The 22,233-nt window shown below is 37.0% G+C and overlaps 2 protein-coding genes across 2 annotated transcripts; both read right to left on the bottom strand.

Annotated features, from left to right (window-relative positions):
* Positions 1–1,364: 1,364 nt before the first annotated feature.
* gpr171 (G protein-coupled receptor 171) lies at positions 1,365–10,611 on the bottom strand. Its single transcript, XM_036555660.1, has 2 exons — positions 10,082–10,611; positions 1,365–3,445 (listed from the first exon to the last, which is right to left on the bottom strand). Exon 2 carries the CDS (start codon positions 3,217–3,219, stop codon positions 2,170–2,172), a length of 1,050 nt encoding a protein of 349 aa, XP_036411553.1. The 5' UTR covers positions 3,220–3,445; positions 10,082–10,611; the 3' UTR covers positions 1,365–2,169.
* A 789-nt stretch (positions 10,612–11,400) lies between these two features.
* LOC118827789 (P2Y purinoceptor 14-like) lies at positions 11,401–17,386 on the bottom strand. Its single transcript, XM_036599264.1, has 3 exons — positions 17,292–17,386; positions 14,076–14,483; positions 11,401–12,362 (listed from the first exon to the last, which is right to left on the bottom strand). The coding sequence occupies exons 2-3, from the start codon at positions 14,477–14,479 to the stop codon at positions 11,672–11,674; spliced, it is 1,095 nt and encodes a 364-aa protein (XP_036455157.1). The 5' UTR covers positions 14,480–14,483; positions 17,292–17,386; the 3' UTR covers positions 11,401–11,671.
* Between the last annotated feature and the right edge of the window lie 4,847 nt (positions 17,387–22,233).

Genomic DNA, 22,233 nt, shown 5'->3' with positions numbered 1-22,233 from the left:
GGTTAAAGGTATGAATACAACGACAGTCATACTGTGTGCTGATGAACTAGAGAAGGAAATTTTATAAAGCTGTGTTACTACAAACAATGATTTAGCCTACTACAACTTCTAAATGCTCCCTTCATTTAAAAGAAAAGGTAAATACGTTCAGTTTATTAATTGGGAAAGCCCATGGTATAGCTAAAATAACCCTCTGGCATTTTTGACCCATTGAATTACGTCTAGACACAGAGTGGTGAGAAATAGCCAGTGGGTGTTAACACATAACATACCATCTGAGGCATAAATGAGGATGACTCACAGACAAGTCTTTGATCGGGTCAACTGTCTGTTTTTAGGTTGCTCACAGTTCTCTTTTTTGCCACGTTTTACTGGAAATAAATAAGCGATGGCAAGATGACTAAAATCAGAGAGAAGCAAAGGACAGATAAACATTATGATAAGACAGAGTGTAATAGTACATGAGTGCCTATATCTACAGTTCAATCTTAGATGTAGATCTGATTAAATAAAAGGCCTCAGTAAAACCAAGCACACAGGATATAACTCTAACCATAAATCAAGAGCGTTTTCCTGTAGCATCTATTCAGTGCTTCGACTTTTTGCAGACTGGAGACCTCAGTTGTTTTACCTTTTTAAGCAGCCAGAGTTAATTAAGTGTAGGTATATTAAAGTGATTAGAGGTCATATATAGATGCTGTATATCTGTATACAGGCAGCAGTAGTGTTAGAGGCAGAATGAATTTGAGTATGTTTTTATGCATAAGCATTATGTGAAGGTAAACATTCCACTTTGTGGTTGATTTAAGAACAGCAAGTCAGATTCAACATTTTAATGTATTACTCAACATCATGATCATATATTATTAATATACAATACTTATAATATAATAATACTGCAAAAATCACCACCCTTTACTTCTTTAATTACAGTCAAAACAGCCATTAAGTACAAGTTAGTCGTTTTCAGTGCCTGAGGGGAAAAACAGAATAGTACACAAAGGCTTTAGCAACTAAACACAACATTATGTTTTCAGGATTTAGTGTGTCCACTTTTTACTTTTATTACAAATTCCATTCCTCGCCAGAGATATGCTTTTAGTTTTTCAAAGAAATCTGCAGGGATATTTTTCCACATCTCCAAAGTTCAGTCTTAGAAGTTGGTTGAATTTTCTGCTGCTCACTGTCCAAGTAATCCCAAACCTACTTGGTGATGTTGGGGCCTGGACTTTGGAGAGGTCAGTTCATTGTTCTTAGAACACCAGCAGCTTCTATGTTTAATTTGCAAATGTTCTTCTTCCTTTTTTGGCTACTTCCTTTTCTTCTTGAACAGCTACACATCCTTTCAGACGTATAGTATGGAGTTGTCTTTTCACAGTGGAAGGATGGACAGAAACACTGAAGCAAAAGTGGAGCTTGATTTTCTCCTCTCTCTCAAAGATGAAAGCTTTAAACACCGTTCCTCTGATTTTGATAGTTTTGCACAGATTGCACAGTTGTTAGGAGTCCCATTTTCTTTATATCATTTATTCCTTTTTGAACTCCTGTTTTGAAAATATCTTCTGAAAAAATGAATAGCTTGTATGTAATCCCTGTTTTGACTGGACATTAGATAAAAGTGGTAACTAACTTTTTACACTGAACCACATATTAGCCCAAACATTTCAGAAAGCTACAAATTTATTAACTTAAAAATAAAATCAACTTATATTTAAAGTAGGTTGGACTGGAGATGACAGAATAACAAAACTTTCCTTCTGTTAGTTACATATATAATTACATAAATACAATGATTTCCATTAAATGTGAAAATGTACAAACACCAACACAGTTCACTTCTTTATCTTCATCCTTGTAAATGTATACTAAGCTATACTTGGGGGAGAAAATTGCACATTATTGCATGTTCATGCTATTTGGTCATCATATAATGAGATGTTTACAGTTTTTTTTTGCCTTTTCATGTCTATATGAACATTCTCTGTGTCTTACATTCCCAGATCCATGCAGTGCAATGCTTGAATTCAAATTGTTTGCATGTTTGTATTAAAGTACCACAGCATGCAGCACAGTACCAAATACAATGTAAGACTTGGTATGTGTGGCTTCCTGTTTCAAACTTCTTTCTTTCTTTTTGTCTTGCTCTCTGCTGCAGGAGAAAAAAGTTTTTTACACTGTTGTCACTGGTTGCAGCTGTTGCTCTTGGTCTGGGTCGGATGTGGCATTTCTGTCTGATATGGTCCTTTTAGAGAAAACCTGAGTGATCTGGTTTCTGAATGAGCGGCAGAAAAAAAAGTAGAGCACCGGGTCAAAGCACAGGTTCAAGATGGCCAGAAGCAAAGTGGACTCTTTGGCTAAGAAAAGATGTTTCCTCACACTGCAGTCAGTGATCACCTGATTCTGTGTGAACGTGTAAGGCATTCGCACGGCATGGTATGGTACAAAGCACACCACATAAGCCACTGTCACCATGGTAATGTTGACAGTGGCTTGGTGAGCGCTGGCCTGTTCCTTGGGGTCTCCCCCACGTCTGCCCCAAAACTGCTTAAGCACCAAGCCATTGGACAGAAGCACGGCTGCTGAGGCGTTCAGGAAGATCGCCATGCCCAGAAAGGCAGAGAGGGTGTGCCAGTGCTTGCCAATCTCCTGTTTTAAGTCAGCACAGGTTAATGAATTACTGTCTGGAATTTTGTCCTTGATCGGGATGGCCATATTTGGAACATTAATGAAGAGCACCAAGAGCCAAACCACAACTGACATCATCGCAGCAAAGCCCACCTCCTGTAGACGGAACATTTTGGAGCTATGGGTGATCTGGAGGTAGCGGTGGACACTGACGAAGGCTAGGAAGATGATGGAGGCATACATGTTGATGTAGATGAGTGGCGAACTGACTTGACAATGAAAAATGGTCAGTCTCTGAGACTGCACCCCCAGGTCTTTGGCAATCTTGAATGGTAATGCCAGTGTGAGCAGGAAGTCAGAGGTCAGAAGGTTGATAAGGTAGACATTTATGCACTTCTTAGAGTTCTTACTGTATATGAAGGCCCACAGTGCCACCAGGCTGCCAGCTAAGCCTATTAGGAAAATGAGGATGTAGATTGAAGCAAAGGGTATCATCTTGTCATTGACCACACATTCCTCCTTCATCTTCTCTATGGGGGTTGCGGATTGGTTGTCTACCATCTTTGCAAAGACGCTGGATGTAGTTCCCACCATTGAGTGCGTTTAGATTAATGTGGCTCCAGCACGAAGAATCAAAGGTCCTGAAGAATGTAGTATTGTTCCGCTTGTGAACTTGATAGAGTGAGTCTGAGTGAATGTGACTTTCTTACTTCACAAAGGAGTGAATAGACACCAGAAAGGAAGTGGTCAATGTGTTTTCCTTTTTTCTTGACTCAGACAAACCATGTCTCTGATCTGGTGATAAGTCAGAAAGGAATCCCTGTAAAGAAAGAGATAGCAAATATTTAACAAACAACAAATACTCGCATTAGACATACATGCTTACACTTTTACTGTGCAAAAGTCTAAGCAAACTGTTTAGTTCATTATCTTTATTATCTTCATCCTTGTAAAACTATGTATTTTTGAGAGTAAGTATGTTTTTGCTTCTAAAACATACTTTAACATTAGAATCAATTCAAGAAAACATTAATGCAGTAAAAATAACAAGAATTTCTTGTTTTCAAAAATGTAGTTGAAATGCTGTGAGCTGGTTAGAAGAACATAGGCTTAGTTCTAGATTTGTCCTCAATGCCTCCAGCCATCACATAGGTTTGTTCAAATACACCACAGAACACATGACTTAACTTAATGAGGCATTGATTAGCCAAACCAGGGTATGGCACCTGCAAATAATGCAGATGCTCAAGCAGAGGTTTGTAAACACCTTGACAAACATAAAATAACCACTTATCACCACTTTGTACTTGTATATATTGTAATATTATTGTAATATTAAACATTTTTTTCTGAGCAAGTGAACACTTTGTGCTTTGCAACACCAGTAGTGTTTTAAGTATTATCTTTTGCACAGTACACACACACACACACACACACACACACACACATATATATATATATATATATATATATATATATATATATATATATATATCAAAAACACTCCATATATCTATTTCACATAACACATTTTTGAAAAGAGTGGTGATGTATAATGGAAATTGTTTTTATTTCAGTAAAAAAACTCACACAGTGATGTTTCTTGTATGCAAAGATAATACCAAAGTCCTTTTTTCCACCTTAGACAGACTAGTTAACCCTAACTTTTTGCCAGTGTGTTTCATGGTGATCTTCTAAAACTTGCGAAAAGTTTAAGCAAAATAAAATAGCCTTGATAAGACAAAGCATAGCTCAGCCAACTAAAACAAGTTCCTGTAACTTTCCTGATAAGCCTCCTACACCAGTAATGACATCTTTCTCTGTTATCAGTTATCAGGAACTTACAACTCTTCATAACAAATTAAGTTCGTTCACATGTGATCTTGACTCTGTTCCTGCTTCTGGTTTTTTGATTGTGTCCAAAGTGATGTTTTAACTATTGTAAACTGTTCTCTGTCAACAGGTACTTTAGCAGACACTTTCAAAACTGCCTTGATGAAGCCTCTACACTCTAAAAAGTGATGCATTAAATAACAACACACATTACTTGTGTTACCTGTTTTAACACTTCTTGTGTCATATTGTTTTCTGATTTAACATATTTTGTGCTAAAAGTAATGCAATGTGTCGTCTCCAGCTGAACACACTCTTGTCTAGTTAGTGATAGAATGTGTTGTTTTTTAACACACCTGTTTTAAGAGTGTACTAGAAAAGAGTAGCATGGATCTTTCCATACAAAATAATTTTAGACCAATTTCAAACCTTCCCTTTTTAAATAAAGTCTTAGAAAAGGTTGTTTTCAAGCAATTAAATGTGTATCTAATATCAAACAAGTTATATGAAAAGTTTTAATCAGGTTTTTGTTCTAACTATAGTACTCACACGCATTGGTTCATATTGTTAATGACCTCAGACTCAGAACATTCTAATCCACCATCTTGAATGCTGGGTCAGCTTATTGGTACAGTTTTAAAATGGTTTAGATCATATTTATAGAATAGGCAGTTCTAGGGAAATCGTTCATCAAAAAACATTTCCTGTGGAGTCCCATAAGGTTCAGTTTTAGGGCCTTTGCTTTTCTCTTTGTGCATATTACCTTTAGGAGATGTCATTATAAAATATTAGATAAATTTCATAGCTATGCTGATGACACACAATTATACATTTCCATGTATGAGAAGCTCAGTTCTTTAGCTTTGTATACCAAAACTGAAGTATGAAACCTGGATTTAATCTTAGACTCTGAGCTGTTATATCCTGCATGTAAACAGTCACTAAAGTAACTTTGTATCATTTGAGAAATATTGCTAAAGTACAGGCGTTTGTGTCTCAGAACAACACAGAGAAACAAATGCTTTTCTTGCTGGGCTTCCTAAGAAAACAATCCACAATCGTCTACAACACATACAAAATGCAGTAGCACAGATCCTAACAAATACCAAAAAACAGAGCTCATATCACGCCTGTTTTCAAAGAACTGCACTGGCTGCCTGTATTTTTCAGGATAGATTTTAAAATTCTGCTAATAAGGCTCTAAATGACATAGCACCCACTTACAGCACAGAATGTCTGTCTTGTTCCACCACGTGACCTTAGATCTGCAGATACTGGCCTTCTGCGAAGACTTTCCTTAAAATCTTTCTGTTGTTATGCTTCTAAACTGTGGAACTTAATTCTACCTTTTATTAGATGGCCAAACTCAGTATTTACTTTTAAAATATTTCAAAATGTATCTTTTACAGGGATTTCTTAGCATTTAATTCTACATCTCTTGGTATTTTTTCCGCAATATAGTGATATATATATTAGAATTCAGCGGACACATTATCACTAAACACAAACAATATAGCTGCCCCTGCCACTGTGCACTGTGAGGTGATATTCAGAGTTCTGAATTTCTCCACAATTTCCTCATTTGTCATTTGACCTACAAACTTTGTCCCAGAACTCAACAGGATTTTTATGTACATTTTAGCAAACAGCATTCTGTTTGCCAGGGGATTGCAACTTCTGCTGAACCCTCAGAAGTCATGTTTTTGTACTCTCTTTACTTCTCTTTGTGGTGGTTTTTGACATCTGTGTTCTGGGTAATGTTCTTGATCTGTTCAGTTTTTTACTGTTATTCACTACTGTGCTTTTCTGTGGTCTGCCAGCTTGTTTACCATTGCTGTGCATCAGTGTGTTCTTCTTTCTGAAAGTACTGGTTCAGTAACAAATCAGAATTACACGATTTTACCCTTACTCCAAACACAGACATGTTTTGTATCCTTGTTTCTTTAGTTTTGTCCTGGGACTGCGAGGCTAGCATAGGTAAACAGTAATAGACAAAGGCTTCTATTGTGTGTGTTATGGCGATGTTCATATTACAAGCCTATTTGCTCAATTCCAATTTTTTGCTCAGAGACGATCTTGATGGTTCATATTGTATGGTAAAAAAAAAGTTCCAATCTGACCATTCTCACTGAGCCCGTTTACATCCTGCATTAACGTGTTTTGTGTCTGGATCATGTCTGTATAAACTTTGGCTGGATTCCTGGATTACACTTTTTACTAAAACGCCTCCCCAGTGTGGCCAGATGAGAGCCGGGAACCACGTAAACCATAAAACCATTCCCACAAAAAAATATGGATTTTGACACACTTGATATTTGTTTGTCTCAGATTTCAGTTAATTTCTCAAGCCTCATGATGGCTTGCGGTATTAGCATCGATACTTCTTTGTTCCTCATGTTCAGAAACAACAAAAACAGGCTCCAGATCCAAATACCACAACTACAATCAACTGCCTTGAGCATAAACCAGTAATACAACAGCTGAACTTTGATCCCTTGAAATTAGGGAATTATGTACAAAATGGTTGTGATTCTTATGTGGTTCATCCAATATAGCAATCAATAAAACTATCATTGCATAATTTGTCAGTAAAATTATCTCAATAAAAATGCCAACCAGCCATAATACTGACAACATGTATACATGCCACTCAACTGCAAGTTGTATATATACGTCATTTAGATTTTTAGCTCTGTGCTTTGTAGAGTGTACTCTAAAAACACAAAACCAGAGTTTTTAATTTAAGAGGTGAAGACCAGCTCATACAGTCAGTAACAACCTATATTTAGAGTTCTAAATAGTTCATCAATCCTTCATCAATCACACTTTATTATCAACAAAAATGTGCTGTATTAGTCAACTTTAATTTCTCATGCTTCAAACTGCATTTAAGACCAAAAACAAGCATGGATAGATAGACAGACCTTGTTGATTGTCAGGGGGAAATTTAACTGGGCTACACATTTAAAAATGATGGTTCTTCAACGGTCCTTTAGTGAAGAATATGGTTTTCTATAGAACATTTTTGAAAAGAGCACCAAAAAAAATGTTTCTATTATTACAAGCTTGACATTGTAACAAAAGAAGAACTCCTTTTGGTGCTAAATAGAACCCTTTAAAAAGAGGTTCTCTATAGAAATATATTGAACACATTCTTCATCAATTTGAAGAATGTTTTCACAATGCAAAGAGCGCTTTAATCATGCAGAGGGTTCTTTGAGTGTTCATGGGTCTGTGTAGAACTATTTTCTGTACTAAGGAATCCTTAAAGAACCATCATTTCTAAGTGTGTACTTAGATACATGGTAAAATCCCTGGTGTTGAATTAACTCATGCTCATTTTTGTCCAGTTGTACTTGAATCAACCCTCACAGTGTTACTTTAACACTGGACTTTGCTCTATAAAGTAAAACATCCATCCAGTGAATCAAGCAAATAGGCTCAAAGTATTCACAAAATACTTTCTGGTGTAAGACTTTTCATGATCAGAAGAGATCTACTTCATATTTTGGAAAATACTGTACTGAAAATACTTTATTGGTTAATATGTAATTACGTGGTTGCCCGAAGTCCCACTTTTACTTCCATATGGATGTGAGAGCAAAATAAAAAAAGAAGTTCATAAAGACTTCAGAAAAGAGAAAAGTATCCGAACATATCTCAGTCAGCGGACTGCAAGTTTATCACACACTAACAGTGTATTGTTCATTTATTTGACAGACTACTTTTCATGCAGTTGAGTGAAATCCGAACATGTTCCGATCACTAAAACGCCTGTTAATGCAAGATGTAAACAGGCCCATTAGGGTTGCAGGGCCGCAAATCAGATATGCATCCATTTAGGACCACACAGGAAAATCGCTCAGCAGCTCTGAAGGGCCTCTGATTTGAAAAGTTTAGATTTGCATGACTACACAGCTCTGAAAAACTCAGTGTCACATTAAGACAAAAAAAATTCTGATTTCTGCTACCAGCCTGGTAATGTGAACATAGCCTGTAAATAAGGAAGTAAACTTATGTCTTGGCTGATTAACCATATTTAGAACAAAGAAAAAAGCAGTGTTTGAAAATCCATTTTTTTTAAATGTACCAAACAGTGGATTGTGACACACTTAATGTTTGTTTGTCTCAGGTTGAATTATTCTGATTTTTCAAGCCTTGTGATGGTCTGCGGTATCAGCATCGATACTTCTTTGTTCCTCATGTACAGAAACAACAAAAACAGCCTCCAGATCTAAATACCATGACTAGAACCTTGTGAACTTGAAATTAGGGGATTGTGTACAAAATGGTTGTGATTCTTATATAGTTCATCCTGTACAGAAACACACTGAATTAAACCTCGTGTTGTGGGATTGAACCTGATATTTCATTGTTTCTTTTCAAATCCATTGTGCTGGAGTATAAAACAAAACTGTAAATGAATAAGCTTTAAAGGAAAACAACCAGTAAAACTTTTATTGCATATTTGTCAGTAGAATTATCTTAATAAACATGCAAACTAGCAACAGTCCTGGCAAAATTCATGGGTGCCACTCAAATGCTACACAAAGTTGTATATACAAGACATTTTGATGTTTAGCTTTGTGCTATTTAGAGTTATTCTAAAAACACAAAACCAGGGTTTTTTACTTTAAGAGGCGAAGACCAGCTCATGCAGTCACTAACAACCTATGTTTGGAATTCTAAATAGTTCAGTTTAGACTCTCACTGAAGCCCTTATTTCTCATTAACCTCATGTTATTATCAAAGTATCTGTGCTGTGTTAAACAGTTTGCTTCTCATACTTCACCCTGCATTTAAAACTTGTGTCCAAAAACAAGCGTGGATAGATAGACAGACCTCGTTGACTGTCAGGGGGAAATTTAACAGGGCTATGTAGATACATGGTAAATTCCCCGGTGTCGAATTAATCCTTACAGTGTTGTGTTAAGTTGGACTTAAAAGAACACTGTTAGGGTTAATTTAACACTGGATTTCCTGTGTAAGATAAAATATCCAGTCAGGAAATCAACCAAATATACACAAAATTCTTTCCGGTGTAAGAATTGTCTAGATCAGAAGAGACCTACTTCATATTTTGGAAAATACCGTACTGAAAACACTTTATTGGCTAATATGCAGTTGTGTGGTTGCCCAAAGTCCCAATTTTACTTTCCATATGGATGTGAGAGCAAGGCAAAAAAGAAGTTTATAAAAGCTTCAGAAAAGAGAAAAATATCCAAACATGTCTCTGTCAACAGACAGCATGTTAATCACACAGTGCTCCAGGATTAACAGTGTATTGTTTGTTTGACAGATCCTTTTTTTAAAGGTTAGAGAAGAACAGGATGTTCTACAGCCTACACATGTATGTGATTCAGAGCTGTAGTCCATGAGTCTGTTCCCTGAAGCCACTTTTACTTCCCAAATCTCACATGAATCTACCAATGAACCTCATCACAACCTGGATGTACCCATGGATACCATGTTTTTTTTTCCCTTTTTTTTTTTAAGAAACCAAACTCAGAAACTAGATCTCAAAGTTTCAAAGCAACCTGAAAATAAAGTCTTTAAAGCAACAGGAAGCAACACAGACACATGTGCTTTTCAGACTAAGTACGCTTTTCAGAAAAAGACTCACCGCATCTTCAGCTGTTAGCTGGTGCTTATAAGCACATCATCTTCTCAAATGAAGGGCTGTAGATGTAAATGAAGTTCTTTCAGGCCCATTCAACTGACCTACACTGAGAGGCGACTACCGTTACGATCCCTCCAGTAACTGTACAGACTGATTTAATCTTCTCTTTGCGACTCTAATGACATTCTACGAAGTGAAAGAGGGCGTCAGTCACTTCTTCCCCAGTGAGGTGCTGTGACGTTGCGGAAAACTAAACTTTCCAGACTGTCTATCAGTAGGAAAGCCACAAACCACCAAGCTTTTAAAACCAAGAATACAAATCAACTCATGTTACTAGGGCTAATGTTGAGAAAAAAGATCATGCCTCTCTGCTTTGCCATTTTATGTCAGTGAGAATAAAGCCTGCTCTGTTTTGCGGGAGCCCCAGGTGGTGGCTTATCAGGGGAGGAAGTTGCTGCTATAAAACCGAAATTGCGGAAGCTGTAACAGTACTGTTTGGGGAAAACACCTCAGTCATTGGTTTATTTCCCTTCAAGCCCTGAGTGTCGTCATAATCTGATTATTCATATTTCTTGCAATGAAGCCACTGTCGGTAAAGGGTTTTCTTTTTTTTTTACGATGCAATGAAAGCTCTTGACAAATGTCAATAGACACTTTTAAATGTATATAGATGCATATAGAACATTATTATACTTTATTTGACTGATATTTACAAAGTGCATTTCAATATGTATTATACAACAGTTAGTTCCAACAGTACAATCTGATTGGTTAAGAAGCCTTTTTTCACAAATAATTCTGTATAATTTTTTCACTATAATTCTGCTTAGCACCAGTTGCGACTTAATACATTTCTACTTTAGCAAGTACAAAAGCAGAAAATGGATACACTGGATAACTAAAACTATCATTTAAAAGATAATATTTGATCTACAGCCCATATGACAGCTTCTGACAATATCTGACAGTATATAATTCCAAACTTGTCGCTGCGATATTATGCTCCCTCTCATGTTCGATTACTTAACTAATAGCAGACATGACAAAAAGGAATTATAAAAATGTATCTCATTCCGTCATTATCCATCCATCCATCCATCATCTAAACCGCTTATCCTTCTGGGTCGCGGTGGGGTGCTGGAGCCTATCCCAGCTGTCATTGGGCGGAAGGCAGGATACACCCTGGACAGGTCGCCAGTCCATCGCAGGGCAGACAGACAGACATACACAGTCACACACACACTCACACCTAGGGGCAATTTAGCACGTCCAATTGGCCTGACTGCATGTATTTGGACTGTGGGAGGAAACCGGAGTACCCGGAGGAAACCCACGCAGACACGGGGAGAACATGCAAACTCTACACAGAAACTACCCTGGCCACCCAGCCGGCAATTGAACCCAGGCCCTTCTTGCTGTTAGGCGACAGCGCTACCCACTGCGTCACCGTGCCGCCCCTTTCTGAAAGTATGATTTATGAAATTGAAATTGTAAATAATGCTTTGGTAGAATATCTTTGTGACTATTGCTGAATACCATCCAATTTTTAACATATGAATCAATACGTCACCAGTCCATGCAGATACAGTTTGTTTAAATGATACTTTGACGTCTCAGTGTAGAGACCCTTGAATCTGAGTTGCTTTGTCTTCTCATATCTCCTGGAACTTGACTCAGCTTCCAGCTAGATGTAGTTTGACGGTTTCTGATGCCAAGTTGGGCTCTGAAGGCCTTGCAGAAGATAAAATATATCAGCGGGTCCAGGCAAGCATTGAGCACTGAAATCAGAACTGTAAGTTCCTTCACAATATAAAATGCCTGAGCTGTAGCGCAGTGCTTTAGCAGGGGCTTCAGGAAAGCATAAGGCAGCCTCACTAAGTGATAAGGCACAAAGCACACACAGAAGACCACCACTAGCACTAACATATTGCGCTTTGACTTGTTGAGCTTACGGTTGGAAGGCTTGGCCTGGACTTTTTGGGTTTGTTGGAGCCTACGCACGGTTCCCCAGTACAACAGGACCAAGGACACCAAAACGATCACAAAGATGATTGCAGAAATGCTATGAATGATCTTATAAAGCATGTTGACCTTATAGCTGTGTAAGGCCTCACAGCCAATGACATTTGGATTTGGGTCAACAGTCCAAGATGTACAGAGGAAGACGATAAGATAAACAGATGCCATTCCTGATAAGGAAGCCCATGTCGCAATGGAGATGTAGCGTGCAGCACGGGCTGTCTGCAGAGCATGAGTCTCCACTGGACGGACGATCTTCAGATACCTAATGAAAGAAAGACAGTGGTATTAATTAATCACTTTGTTTGAGTTTATTAAGTACAGCTACTGTCACTCATTGGCCATTTAATCAGGTACAAAAAAATTCATGAGGAATGACTAACAAAGTGTTGTTACATTCATTTACTGTGAAAGCTAAAGCTGCACTATGTAAATTTTTTCATTAAAATTGAAAGAAGTAGCATCAGAAGATTTTTTTTTTTAAATATGGTGTGCTGCTGCAAGTCACCCTGTAAATCCTGAAATAGTGATTTAAAAGTCAGAGGCAGTTCAAACTTTGCAGGAGTTTTTTGGATCACACATAATTACATATCACTGTCACACACTTGGGCTCAAAAGAAAGGTCCAGCCCAATGTTAGATCTCAAATACAAAGTCAACATTATACCAATGAAGATATGATGACAACAGTAGGAAATTCACTTACATCATCAGAAGACATCTTTCACCAAGATTTGACTGTGTTCTATCTGAATGCTTTTTCACCGTGCTTGCTATCATCAGATTCATCCACTCATGGAAGGGGTCCGAAGCACAACGGACATTACAAAATGTTCTTCTGCACATTGCATGCAATTTCCCATTTCTACCAGAGAGGCCTCCAAATCCCCTTTACATAGTGTAGCTTTAAGAATGTTTTTTTCCTTATTACATTTTGTTTAGACACATTTTGGGAGATTCAAGGTTTTGTTCTGATAGTGATGATATGAGGGTACACTGTGTAGGTCTACAGTTACTAACTGGAGCCTTTCTGTTGCTGTGCAGTTTGTCAGCCACCATCTAGACCATTTGTCAATAGAGAGAGGCCACCATCAGAGCGATGCTGTCTAGATATTAGTTGGGTGGTGGACCACTGTCAGCACAGCAGTGACGCTGACATGAGGCCGTTGTGTTAGAGGTTGTTGCACGGATATGAGTATTATTCTGCAGACTATTTTCAACTACTGCTGGGCTGAGAATAGACCAGAAACACGAAATAATACTGGTGCTGCAGTCAGAATCTGACCACTGATGAAGGGCTAGAGGACGACTGACAAAAGGTACAGAAAAAGATGACCTAACCTTTCTAACTGTATGGTTACAAGGTGTAACAACAAGGTCTAATAAAGTGGCCAGTAAGTGTATTATTTACCCTTTAAACTCCAAGGGACTTGAAGCAGGTCTAGACATCCATTCTATTCTCATAAGATACCTGAAATGTTACTGAATAATTCATAAAAGTTACTCAGTTAAGTAATCAGCTTTGAGTAATAACTGAATAACAAACTTACACTCTTAGAAAAAAAGGGTTTTATAGTGCCAAAAAGGGTTCTTTTGATTTGTAACAATTGTAGAACCCTTTTTTGCACTATATAGAACCATTTTCAAAAGATTCTTTAAAGGACCATATATGACAAGTAGTAAATCATCGTGAAGAACCATTTTAACCATGGACAGAATCATGTAAGCATTCAAATCGTTCTTGAGTTGTCATAGTTCTATATATAACCATTGCTTTTACTGAAGAACCCTCAAAGAACACCCTTTTTTAAGTTTAAGGGGGTAAAGAAAATAACAGATAGCCCCACCAATCATCTCAAATTGCAGTAAATATGAGAATGTTCTCAGATGTTTGACATAAGCGAGCATGACCTATATTTGATAAGCCACAGAAACTGCTTTGCGGCACCCACTTGCACAAACTCTTCCTTTTACGGTACCTGTTTGCAGCAATGTAATCCATGAAGAGAATGCTGGCATACATGTTGAAGTAGAAAGCTGTAGCACCAAAATTGCAGTAAATACGCCTCATAGTTAGAGACTTGCTGGCATAGTTGGCTATGCGTAAAGGCAAACAGAGGCAGAGGAAGAAGTCAGCTGCAGCCAGGTTCTTCAGGTAGACAGTGACGCTGGACTGGAGCCGTTGAGAAGAGCAGAAGTACACTCGCATGGTGATGGCGTTCAGTGCCAAACTAACCATACACACTAGGCAGTAGGCAAAAATGAAGAAAGGATGGGCTGGCACCTCTGTCCGGACACAGGGTGATGATGTCACATTTGTTGTGTTTAACATCAAGGTGAAAGTCAAAGCAGTGGTCAGACTGGTGGCTGCCATTGTGGACATCCAGCTACATGCATGAAAGACACACAGAAATCAAAGTAAAGCAAACAATCCTCTAACCTGCACTTACACTATCAACTCAGTGTCAACTCAATATTATTATTTAAATAAACTTAGTGGAAATGGTGTAGTGTAGATTGGGAGTGAATGTAAAATTTATATTTTCAAGCTTCTTTAAGCAGAACTGTTCAGGTGTGTTTTGTTTTTTAAGTTGTGTATTCACTGAAATTCGCGTGACTGGACATGACTCACCAACTTGGTCTTCTCCTCGCTGTACTGACTGTATGGGAAAGGAAGTACTGAAACCTGTACAGTCTGTTCAGCAATAGTGCAAAAGGGTGTTTTTGCCAGCTTACATGCTGCTGTGAGATTTTAACATATTGCACCATTGGTCTGTATGATCATTACAATGTCTTCTTTGGAACATTGAAAACAGCAATCAGGACATCTTGGGATTGATTGATTGATTTATTGATAGTTTGACTGATTGATCATTTTTGTGTTTTTTAAGTTTCATGTTTTTTATTGTTTCTCGTGACTGACTGCATGACAAAAGAAAATCATGCAAGTTAAATTTCCCTAAAAAGCCCTATCTCTAAAACATATCTTGTTTGTCCCTTTAATGACTGTGCTGACCTAAGCACGACCTACTTAAAGGCTCTAACAAAGGGTTCCGTTAGCCGCATCCGTCCTTTTAAATTAAAGGCAGCTTCATGCAGCCTGTCACATATTTACAATTTTTGTAACTTGAAGTTTTTTTTTCATTTTTCTGGGATAAATATTTACATTTAATGAGTAGGTTTGCTTTACCCATATGAACCTGCAGATGGTCACCTAACCTAACATAAGCTATTTTAATCAGCTTAGGCTGATGCTTAAATTTCTGAAAGCAAAATGGATGAATGTTATATTATAAGCAGGCATGGCTGTAATTTGGCTCTCATTTATTCTCATTTAGACCAATAATTGTTAAATCTGCTTTTGTCTTCTTTTCAGTGAGCTCTGTTTCAGTTTAACAAAATAAGCATCAGAAAATATATGCTAATGCCCACTGACCTGCTTGTCCACATGCATCGAACGCCACAAGCAGGTTTCATGTGAGGTTATCATACTTTAGTATGCTGCGTGTCTGACCCAGCTGATGACTGGGCTGTTTCTGTGTGCTCAGTGGTATCAAGTTTGAGGACAAGATGTTACCGACCACACAGACTACTTAACTGACCTTTGCACTATTGTTAGAGGAGAAATAATCTGAAGAGTTAATAGTGGTTAGCCTGCCATGTAAATTTTGCAGATTTGTTCAAATAATGTTTTTGAGATCTGTTGATCTTAATAAAAGTCCAATGCAAATCTGATTTAGAAGAGAGGGTAGGTGTTTTGTGTTTGAAAGAGAAAGAAGATTAATAGTCGTATTTTTAATTTCTTGAAAGAAATATTGTGTATGACATGAAATATTTAGTTATTGACAGACTACTAGGTGCTAAAGTCTGGCAGTCTGTATGAGTGACACAGAGAAACTCATAAGCTCATGCATTTGTTACAAGCAGAAGTTTACTGTCATGCTCTTCTTACAGAACTTCCTAAGAAAACAATGCATAATCGTCTACAACTTGTACACAATGCAGCACAGATCCTAACAAAAACAAGAAACAGAGTTCATATCACTATAGTTTTGAAATAACTGCATCGCCTCTTTCTTTTAGCACAGATTTTAAAGTTCTGCTATTAGTTTTTAAGGCTGTAATTGACCTAGCACCAGCCTACATCACAGATCGCATGTCTGTTTTTGTACCAGCACGTGACCTTAGATCTGCAGATACTGACCTTCTGCAAATGCCTTCCGTAAAATACAGTAAATGTGGAGAGGCGTCTTTCAGTTATTATGCTTCTTAACTTTGAATCTCAATTTCACTTTTTATTAGACAGTCAAAAAAAAAAAGGAAATGTATTTCTTTAAAATTCTATGTCTGTTTGTTATTTATCTCTTTAATTTGATCTGTCATTGTCTTATATGATTTTCAATGATATTCATAGTTTCTTCTATTACTGTTAAGCTTTATCATCTGTCTGTAAAGCACTTTGAGCTGCCACCACTATGAAAATTGTTCTGTAGATAAAGATATTATTATTAAATAATACTAAATAATAAATAATATTACTATTAAATAATAATTATTATTATTGATAGGAGAATTAGTAGAATAACTGCTAATAAAACAGTGACTAAGATGCGCTTAAACAAGTATATATGTTATGTAGTTAATATTCAAACACTTTTCTCCATAGTTTACTTTACAACATTAGATAAAATATAAGATGAAAAGAAGTTATCTAGTTAAAAATTCATACTTAAAAAATTTTAAAAACTTTTTCTTGCATTTTTTCAATCACCTTGCCAGCGGTCCCCAGGTAAATTAAGATTTAGACCCCGACCCCTGCTCTAGCATAATCCAGTGGAGCCCAATGTTGGAGAAAAGGTAGTAAGTTAAGCATAAAGTAAACATGCACAGTCAGTTAGAGAATCAGAGTTGGTTACAGACCACATATACATGATTTGTTCAGTTTAGATTTCCACTGAAATCCATCTCTTAACCAGTTTTTATTATCAAAATATCTTACTAATTTACAGCCTCTTTCAGGACATCCAAATTGTGCCTCAGAATTCATTTCCTGGATTTTGTACATGTAACTTTATCATATCAGGACCAAACATGTTACAAAATAGCAATACATTGGCTGTTTAAAAAGGTTCCCTTGTAGTTTTAATCTAAGATGCTCTAATGCCAAACAGCATGACAATATAAGTTTGACTTACCCAGTTACAGTCACTGAAGTGTGCAGCAATGCTTAGATGTAATAGTCATATATTCAGACCTACTTCCTCCTACACTCACACGAGGAAGAAACTGGGTTTCTGTGTGTGTTTGTGGAGAGCAAAAAAAAAAATTTGTTCATGAGAACGATATCAGTGGGGCAGACAAACTGTGTTGTAGGTAGGGTGTCATATATTCTTAGCTGTCATATGTCATTTGCAAGTCAAAAAGTCAGAAAGTAATAGAGCTGTTTACCTTTACCTTTCTACTGACCAGAAGTGAAGCACACACTGAAGGGTCTGGATCTTTCTTAACGAATATGTATATTCTCAGTAGGTAACAGCAGCTGGCCTTATAGCATACAACTACATTTTGATAATGGAGAATCAAGACTATGAATATCAGAAGCCAGTTTAAGCCCAGAATGGGTAAAAGGTTCCACCCACACCAGGGCTACTGTATTAACAAAATGCAAATGTAAGTTAATAGGAAGAGTACACAGAACAACGACAGGACACATATAGCTGACAAGCTGTACCCTGTAAAGTACACATACAGAGTTTTGTATTCTTCTCTTGGTTGGGTTTTTCCATTAACTTCTGCATAACTTCAGTTTAAAGGGGAATTCTACATTTTCCAAGATTTCTACATAAATCATTAAATGCAAATAAAGTCATTCAGAGTGGTTCTAAAAAACTTATCTAGTCAGAATTGTTCACCATGGTGGTGATAGGAACTGAAGAGTTTAACCCTTGTGTGGTGTTTAGGTCCGTGGGACCCATTTTCAGTGTTTACCAAAAGGAAAAATGATGCAATTTCTTATTATTTCAACCTCAGATTCCTTGGCCTTCGGTCAATTTCTGTGAAGAACATATAAAATAACACATTTTCAATGACTTCACACTGTAAACCCCCTACACATTTATATTACATGTGGTGTTCAGGTGAACCCACAGGGAATAAAAGTGTGGAGGTGCTGTGTCCCTTCACTCTGTTCTCCTCCTACATGGCCTGTGTGTGTGTGTGTGTCTGTGTGTATATGTGTTTGTATATGTGTGTGTGTGTTTGAGGGTGGACAACATAGACAGGCAGCTGACTGGCTACAGCTGCTTCAGGAGAACCATACTTTGGCTACATGTGATATTTTAAACATATGGTATTTTTACATAAATTGTTATGGCTGTATTGATTAAAAAAAAAAATAATAATGCGGTGGGTCTACCAGACCACTGAGTAACGAAAACATCAACACCACACAAGAGTTAATTCCTCTGCAAGCTCCCTTACACGCAATAATTATGTGAAATCATTATAAATACACTGCCTGATGTCTGAGATATTGTCTTATTTTTTAGATAAAATATTTGTCTTAAAATGTATTATTAATTTTTAATTCATTCATGGCAGAGAGGTACATGCAGGGCACTGTAAGACATAATAGTCCCCCAAGAAATATGAGTGAATATGTTTCTCTATAATGAAGTGTGAATGACATCTCAATGACTGAATTATGCAGAATGTTTGAGATATCCATGGGATTCCCTTTCAGTTTTGCTGTGCTATCAATCCCAAACTTAACCTCAGAAACCAAATGCAAATTTTTTGTACAAAGCAACACAAATAAATCAATTATGTTCCTCATAAGGAACAGATTTCCATGTACAATGTTATATCACAACATCATGTTTTTTTCAAAGAAACATTGGGTCCCTGAAAAGAGCTAAATACATACACGCACACACACACACACACACACACACACACACACACACACACACACACATACACACACACACACACACACACACACACTATTATTTTGCATATGATGTTGGTTGTGACTTTATGATGCAAAGAGAAACGAGGTACATGAGCAACTTAATAAGGGCTGTTTACTAGGAGAAGAGCTATAAAAAGCTGCTTTTACTGCTTTTATGTTCTTCTGAACGTCATTTACACAGCTGTAAACTATGCTGGACAAGTATGACATAGAAGTATGTAAACATTATAACTAAGAGCCTGAAAGTGGTGTAATGGTGAGAGCCATACTGTCACTATACTGCCCCCTTGTGGAATCTCTTCACCAATTCAACACCACTCAGTAGTACTGGGAATTAGCTTGACTGCATGAGCAGTTATGCAGTCGGACGCAAGGGGTCAGCATTGTAATACTTATTAACTAATGGACTTGCTTTCCATGAAAACAAGATAGCCTACAAGAATTCCACATGTTAATATATATTACAAAGAATAGCACTGCTCAGGCATTGTTGTATGACTTAGCAGAACTTTTTAGAGCATCCAGAATCTATCAACATGTCACTAAAGTTCATTAGTCAGTGTTCTTCTCTTTTTGTATCCTAAAATAAAATGATAAACCTCAAAATGAGCTGCGTGAGCAGTCACAAAGCAGAACATAACGAATTTAAACACAGAAAGGGAATCAGTAACTACAAGCCCATTTTCAAAAAAAGCTAATACAGTATGTAAAACACCATTAACCACATTTAGCAGTGATTAGTAAATTGCGTGACCTGTGCTAAATTGAAAGTGGTCAAAAAACACAAAAAAACACTATGTAAGTTTGTGGACCCCTTTTATTAGTGAATTCAGCTGCACAAAGGTGCACTTGCTGTTGGCACAGGAGTTCAAATGCACACGCAGCTTGTATGGTCTCCATAGAAAAACAGTGACAATAGTACAGGATGTTTTGGAGAGGCCGCACACGAGGCTAAGGTCACCGTGTCCAATGCCAAGTGTAGGCTAGAAGGGTATGAAGCCTGCCAGCATTGAGCTGTAGAGCAGTGAAACTAGCCAATACCTTTGGGATGAGCTGGAGTGGCGTTTGTGATCCAGAACAAAACATCCAGCATCAATACCTGATCTTACCAGTGCTCCTGCTGCCAAATGCAGTCAAATCCTCACAGCAATGTCCAATGTACATTTAGTGTAATGCTTTCCCCAAAGGGTAAAGACAGTTACTGCAGCAGAGGGGGACAAGCTCCTTTTTAATGCTCTTGATTCTGGAAGAAATATTGGATTAATACCTGCAACAAATCCAAAAGGACAGGAGCGTATTTACCGCTGCGTTACGTCACCTCAGTTTCAAAGTTTTATTTGTCACACACATAGTCATACACGGTACAACTAGCAGTGAAATGCTTGGATAACTGCCCGCTCACAATAAGGTAATAATAAGCAATAAGGTAATAAGAAACAGCAGTCAAATAGAAGAACAATATTGTAGAAAATATATAACAAAATATCCATCTATGAAATATACATTATAAACACAGCGAAGATATGAAATGTACACATGGCATTGTTGGAAGTAAAGTGCAAGGTGGACAATGTGCAAAGTGAAAGAGCAGACACAGTGAAGACAAACTGATGCAGTTTTTAAAGCATACTTTATTGCAGTTCTTCTGTTACACAAGTCTTCAGCTCTATAGATCATTTGATCAACTGATTTAAGTACAGCTCAAATTAGATTTATAAATCACTGCTTTCTGTTTTCATATACATTTTCCTATTGTCCCAACTTTTTGGCAACTGGGTTTGTAAGTATTAATGTCATTAACATCAGACTTCAGTACTCCATGCTTGAGTAAAAGTGTTATCATTGCATAATATTCAGAAAAAAAGGAAAATCTCTCATTTTAGGAACATGGAACTGAGTAAATAAAAGCTGTTACTGCCATCTCTATTTAAATGTTATATTTTGATGGTATCTCCTGTAAAACTGAATGTTTGCTAGGGAGCTTTTCAGTGCTCTGCAGTGAACAGTCCAATAACAGGTAGCTATAGAGATCAACAATGAGTAAGTCTATGTGTTGGCTTCTGTGGTTTTTCAGTCAATTAAGTGTTTATCTGAGTTTGGCTTCTCCTTTCTGAGAAGTAGCACTGCATACTGGCACAGAAAGTAGCATACACAGCACTGCTGTCCTTCCATGTGCTGCCAGCATCACGACTGACCTAACCACTCAAAAAGTCTTGCATCTGTTCTCAATTTCCTCTTTCTGTCTCTCTTTTTCATTTCAGTTAATTTCAGTTTAGTTATATAGCAGTTTCAACATCAGCCGTTCAGTCACAAAGCAACAGTCTACAGTTACAGAGCATTACGTTACAATTGATAGTGAGTTCAAATTTCATAATTGTGACAGGCCTTCACACAAGCTCAGCTGGGCTGTAAATCAGGGCCCCCAACTCCAATGGCCCCCCAGGCTCAAACTCAAATGTGACAAAAATAGATCAATAAAAAATGAGGGAAATAATCAAAACTGTCAAAATTAAACTAAATATCTTGATTTGCCTGAAAACATATCAATCAGTATAGTATTTCCATTGTATGATTATTGCACTAATTATTATTTTTTTGTTTACTACCCTTAGTATTTCTTGTATAATGCCTTAGTTACTAAAGCTAGTTGAGATCGATTAATTTGCATAAGTTCTACAGATTGAAGAATGCTTTGCCCAAAAAGCTTCTCAGCATTTGTTGGTTCAGTTAATTAATTTGTATTTTTCAAATTCTTCATTTGTTCTCTTCACATAATAATGTTATTTTTTGTGTTATAGTATATTATCATACTAAATGTTAAGTTTTGATGCATTTTACAACTTTTTGTTATTCTTACTATGGTGGTGTTTGTACTGAGGTTATTTATATTATGCTATTTGGGGTAAATAAATGAAAGGTTAACCTAACAAGGCTGATTAAAGTTAACATAACTCATTTAAGAATTAGCATAACTCAAAAGAGAAGAGCCAGCTCAGCTGAAACTATTTGTAATGGTTGGGCTGTTTGAGCTAACCTTACTTGCTGAAGATGTGTGTATTACTGAAAAACATGAAGTAGGAATAGATATAACTCAAGTATAAAACTATTTAAGATTGAATCCGGTTAAGCAACTTTACATAATTTTTCGAAGCAATAAATTTGCA

Source organism: Colossoma macropomum, unplaced genomic scaffold (assembly GCF_904425465.1).
Source record: "Colossoma macropomum unplaced genomic scaffold, Colossoma_macropomum, whole genome shotgun sequence".
Lineage (NCBI taxonomy): Eukaryota > Metazoa > Chordata > Actinopteri > Characiformes > Serrasalmidae > Colossoma > Colossoma macropomum.
The sequence above is the reverse complement of the archived record's forward strand: the minus strand, read 5'-3'. Positions and strand labels throughout refer to the sequence as shown.

Coding starts and splice junctions, on each gene's coding strand:
- gpr171 (XM_036555660.1), bottom strand. CDS start 3,219: ATGGTGGGAACTACATCCAGCGTCTTTGCAAAGATGGTAGACAACCAA.
- LOC118827789 (XM_036599264.1), bottom strand. CDS start 14,479: ATGTCCACAATGGCAGCCACCAGTCTGACCACTGCTTTGACTTTCACC. Junction 12,363..14,075: donor GATTACATTGCTGCAAACAG/GTACCGTAAAAG, acceptor TTCTTTCATTAG/GTATCTGAAGATCGTCCGTC.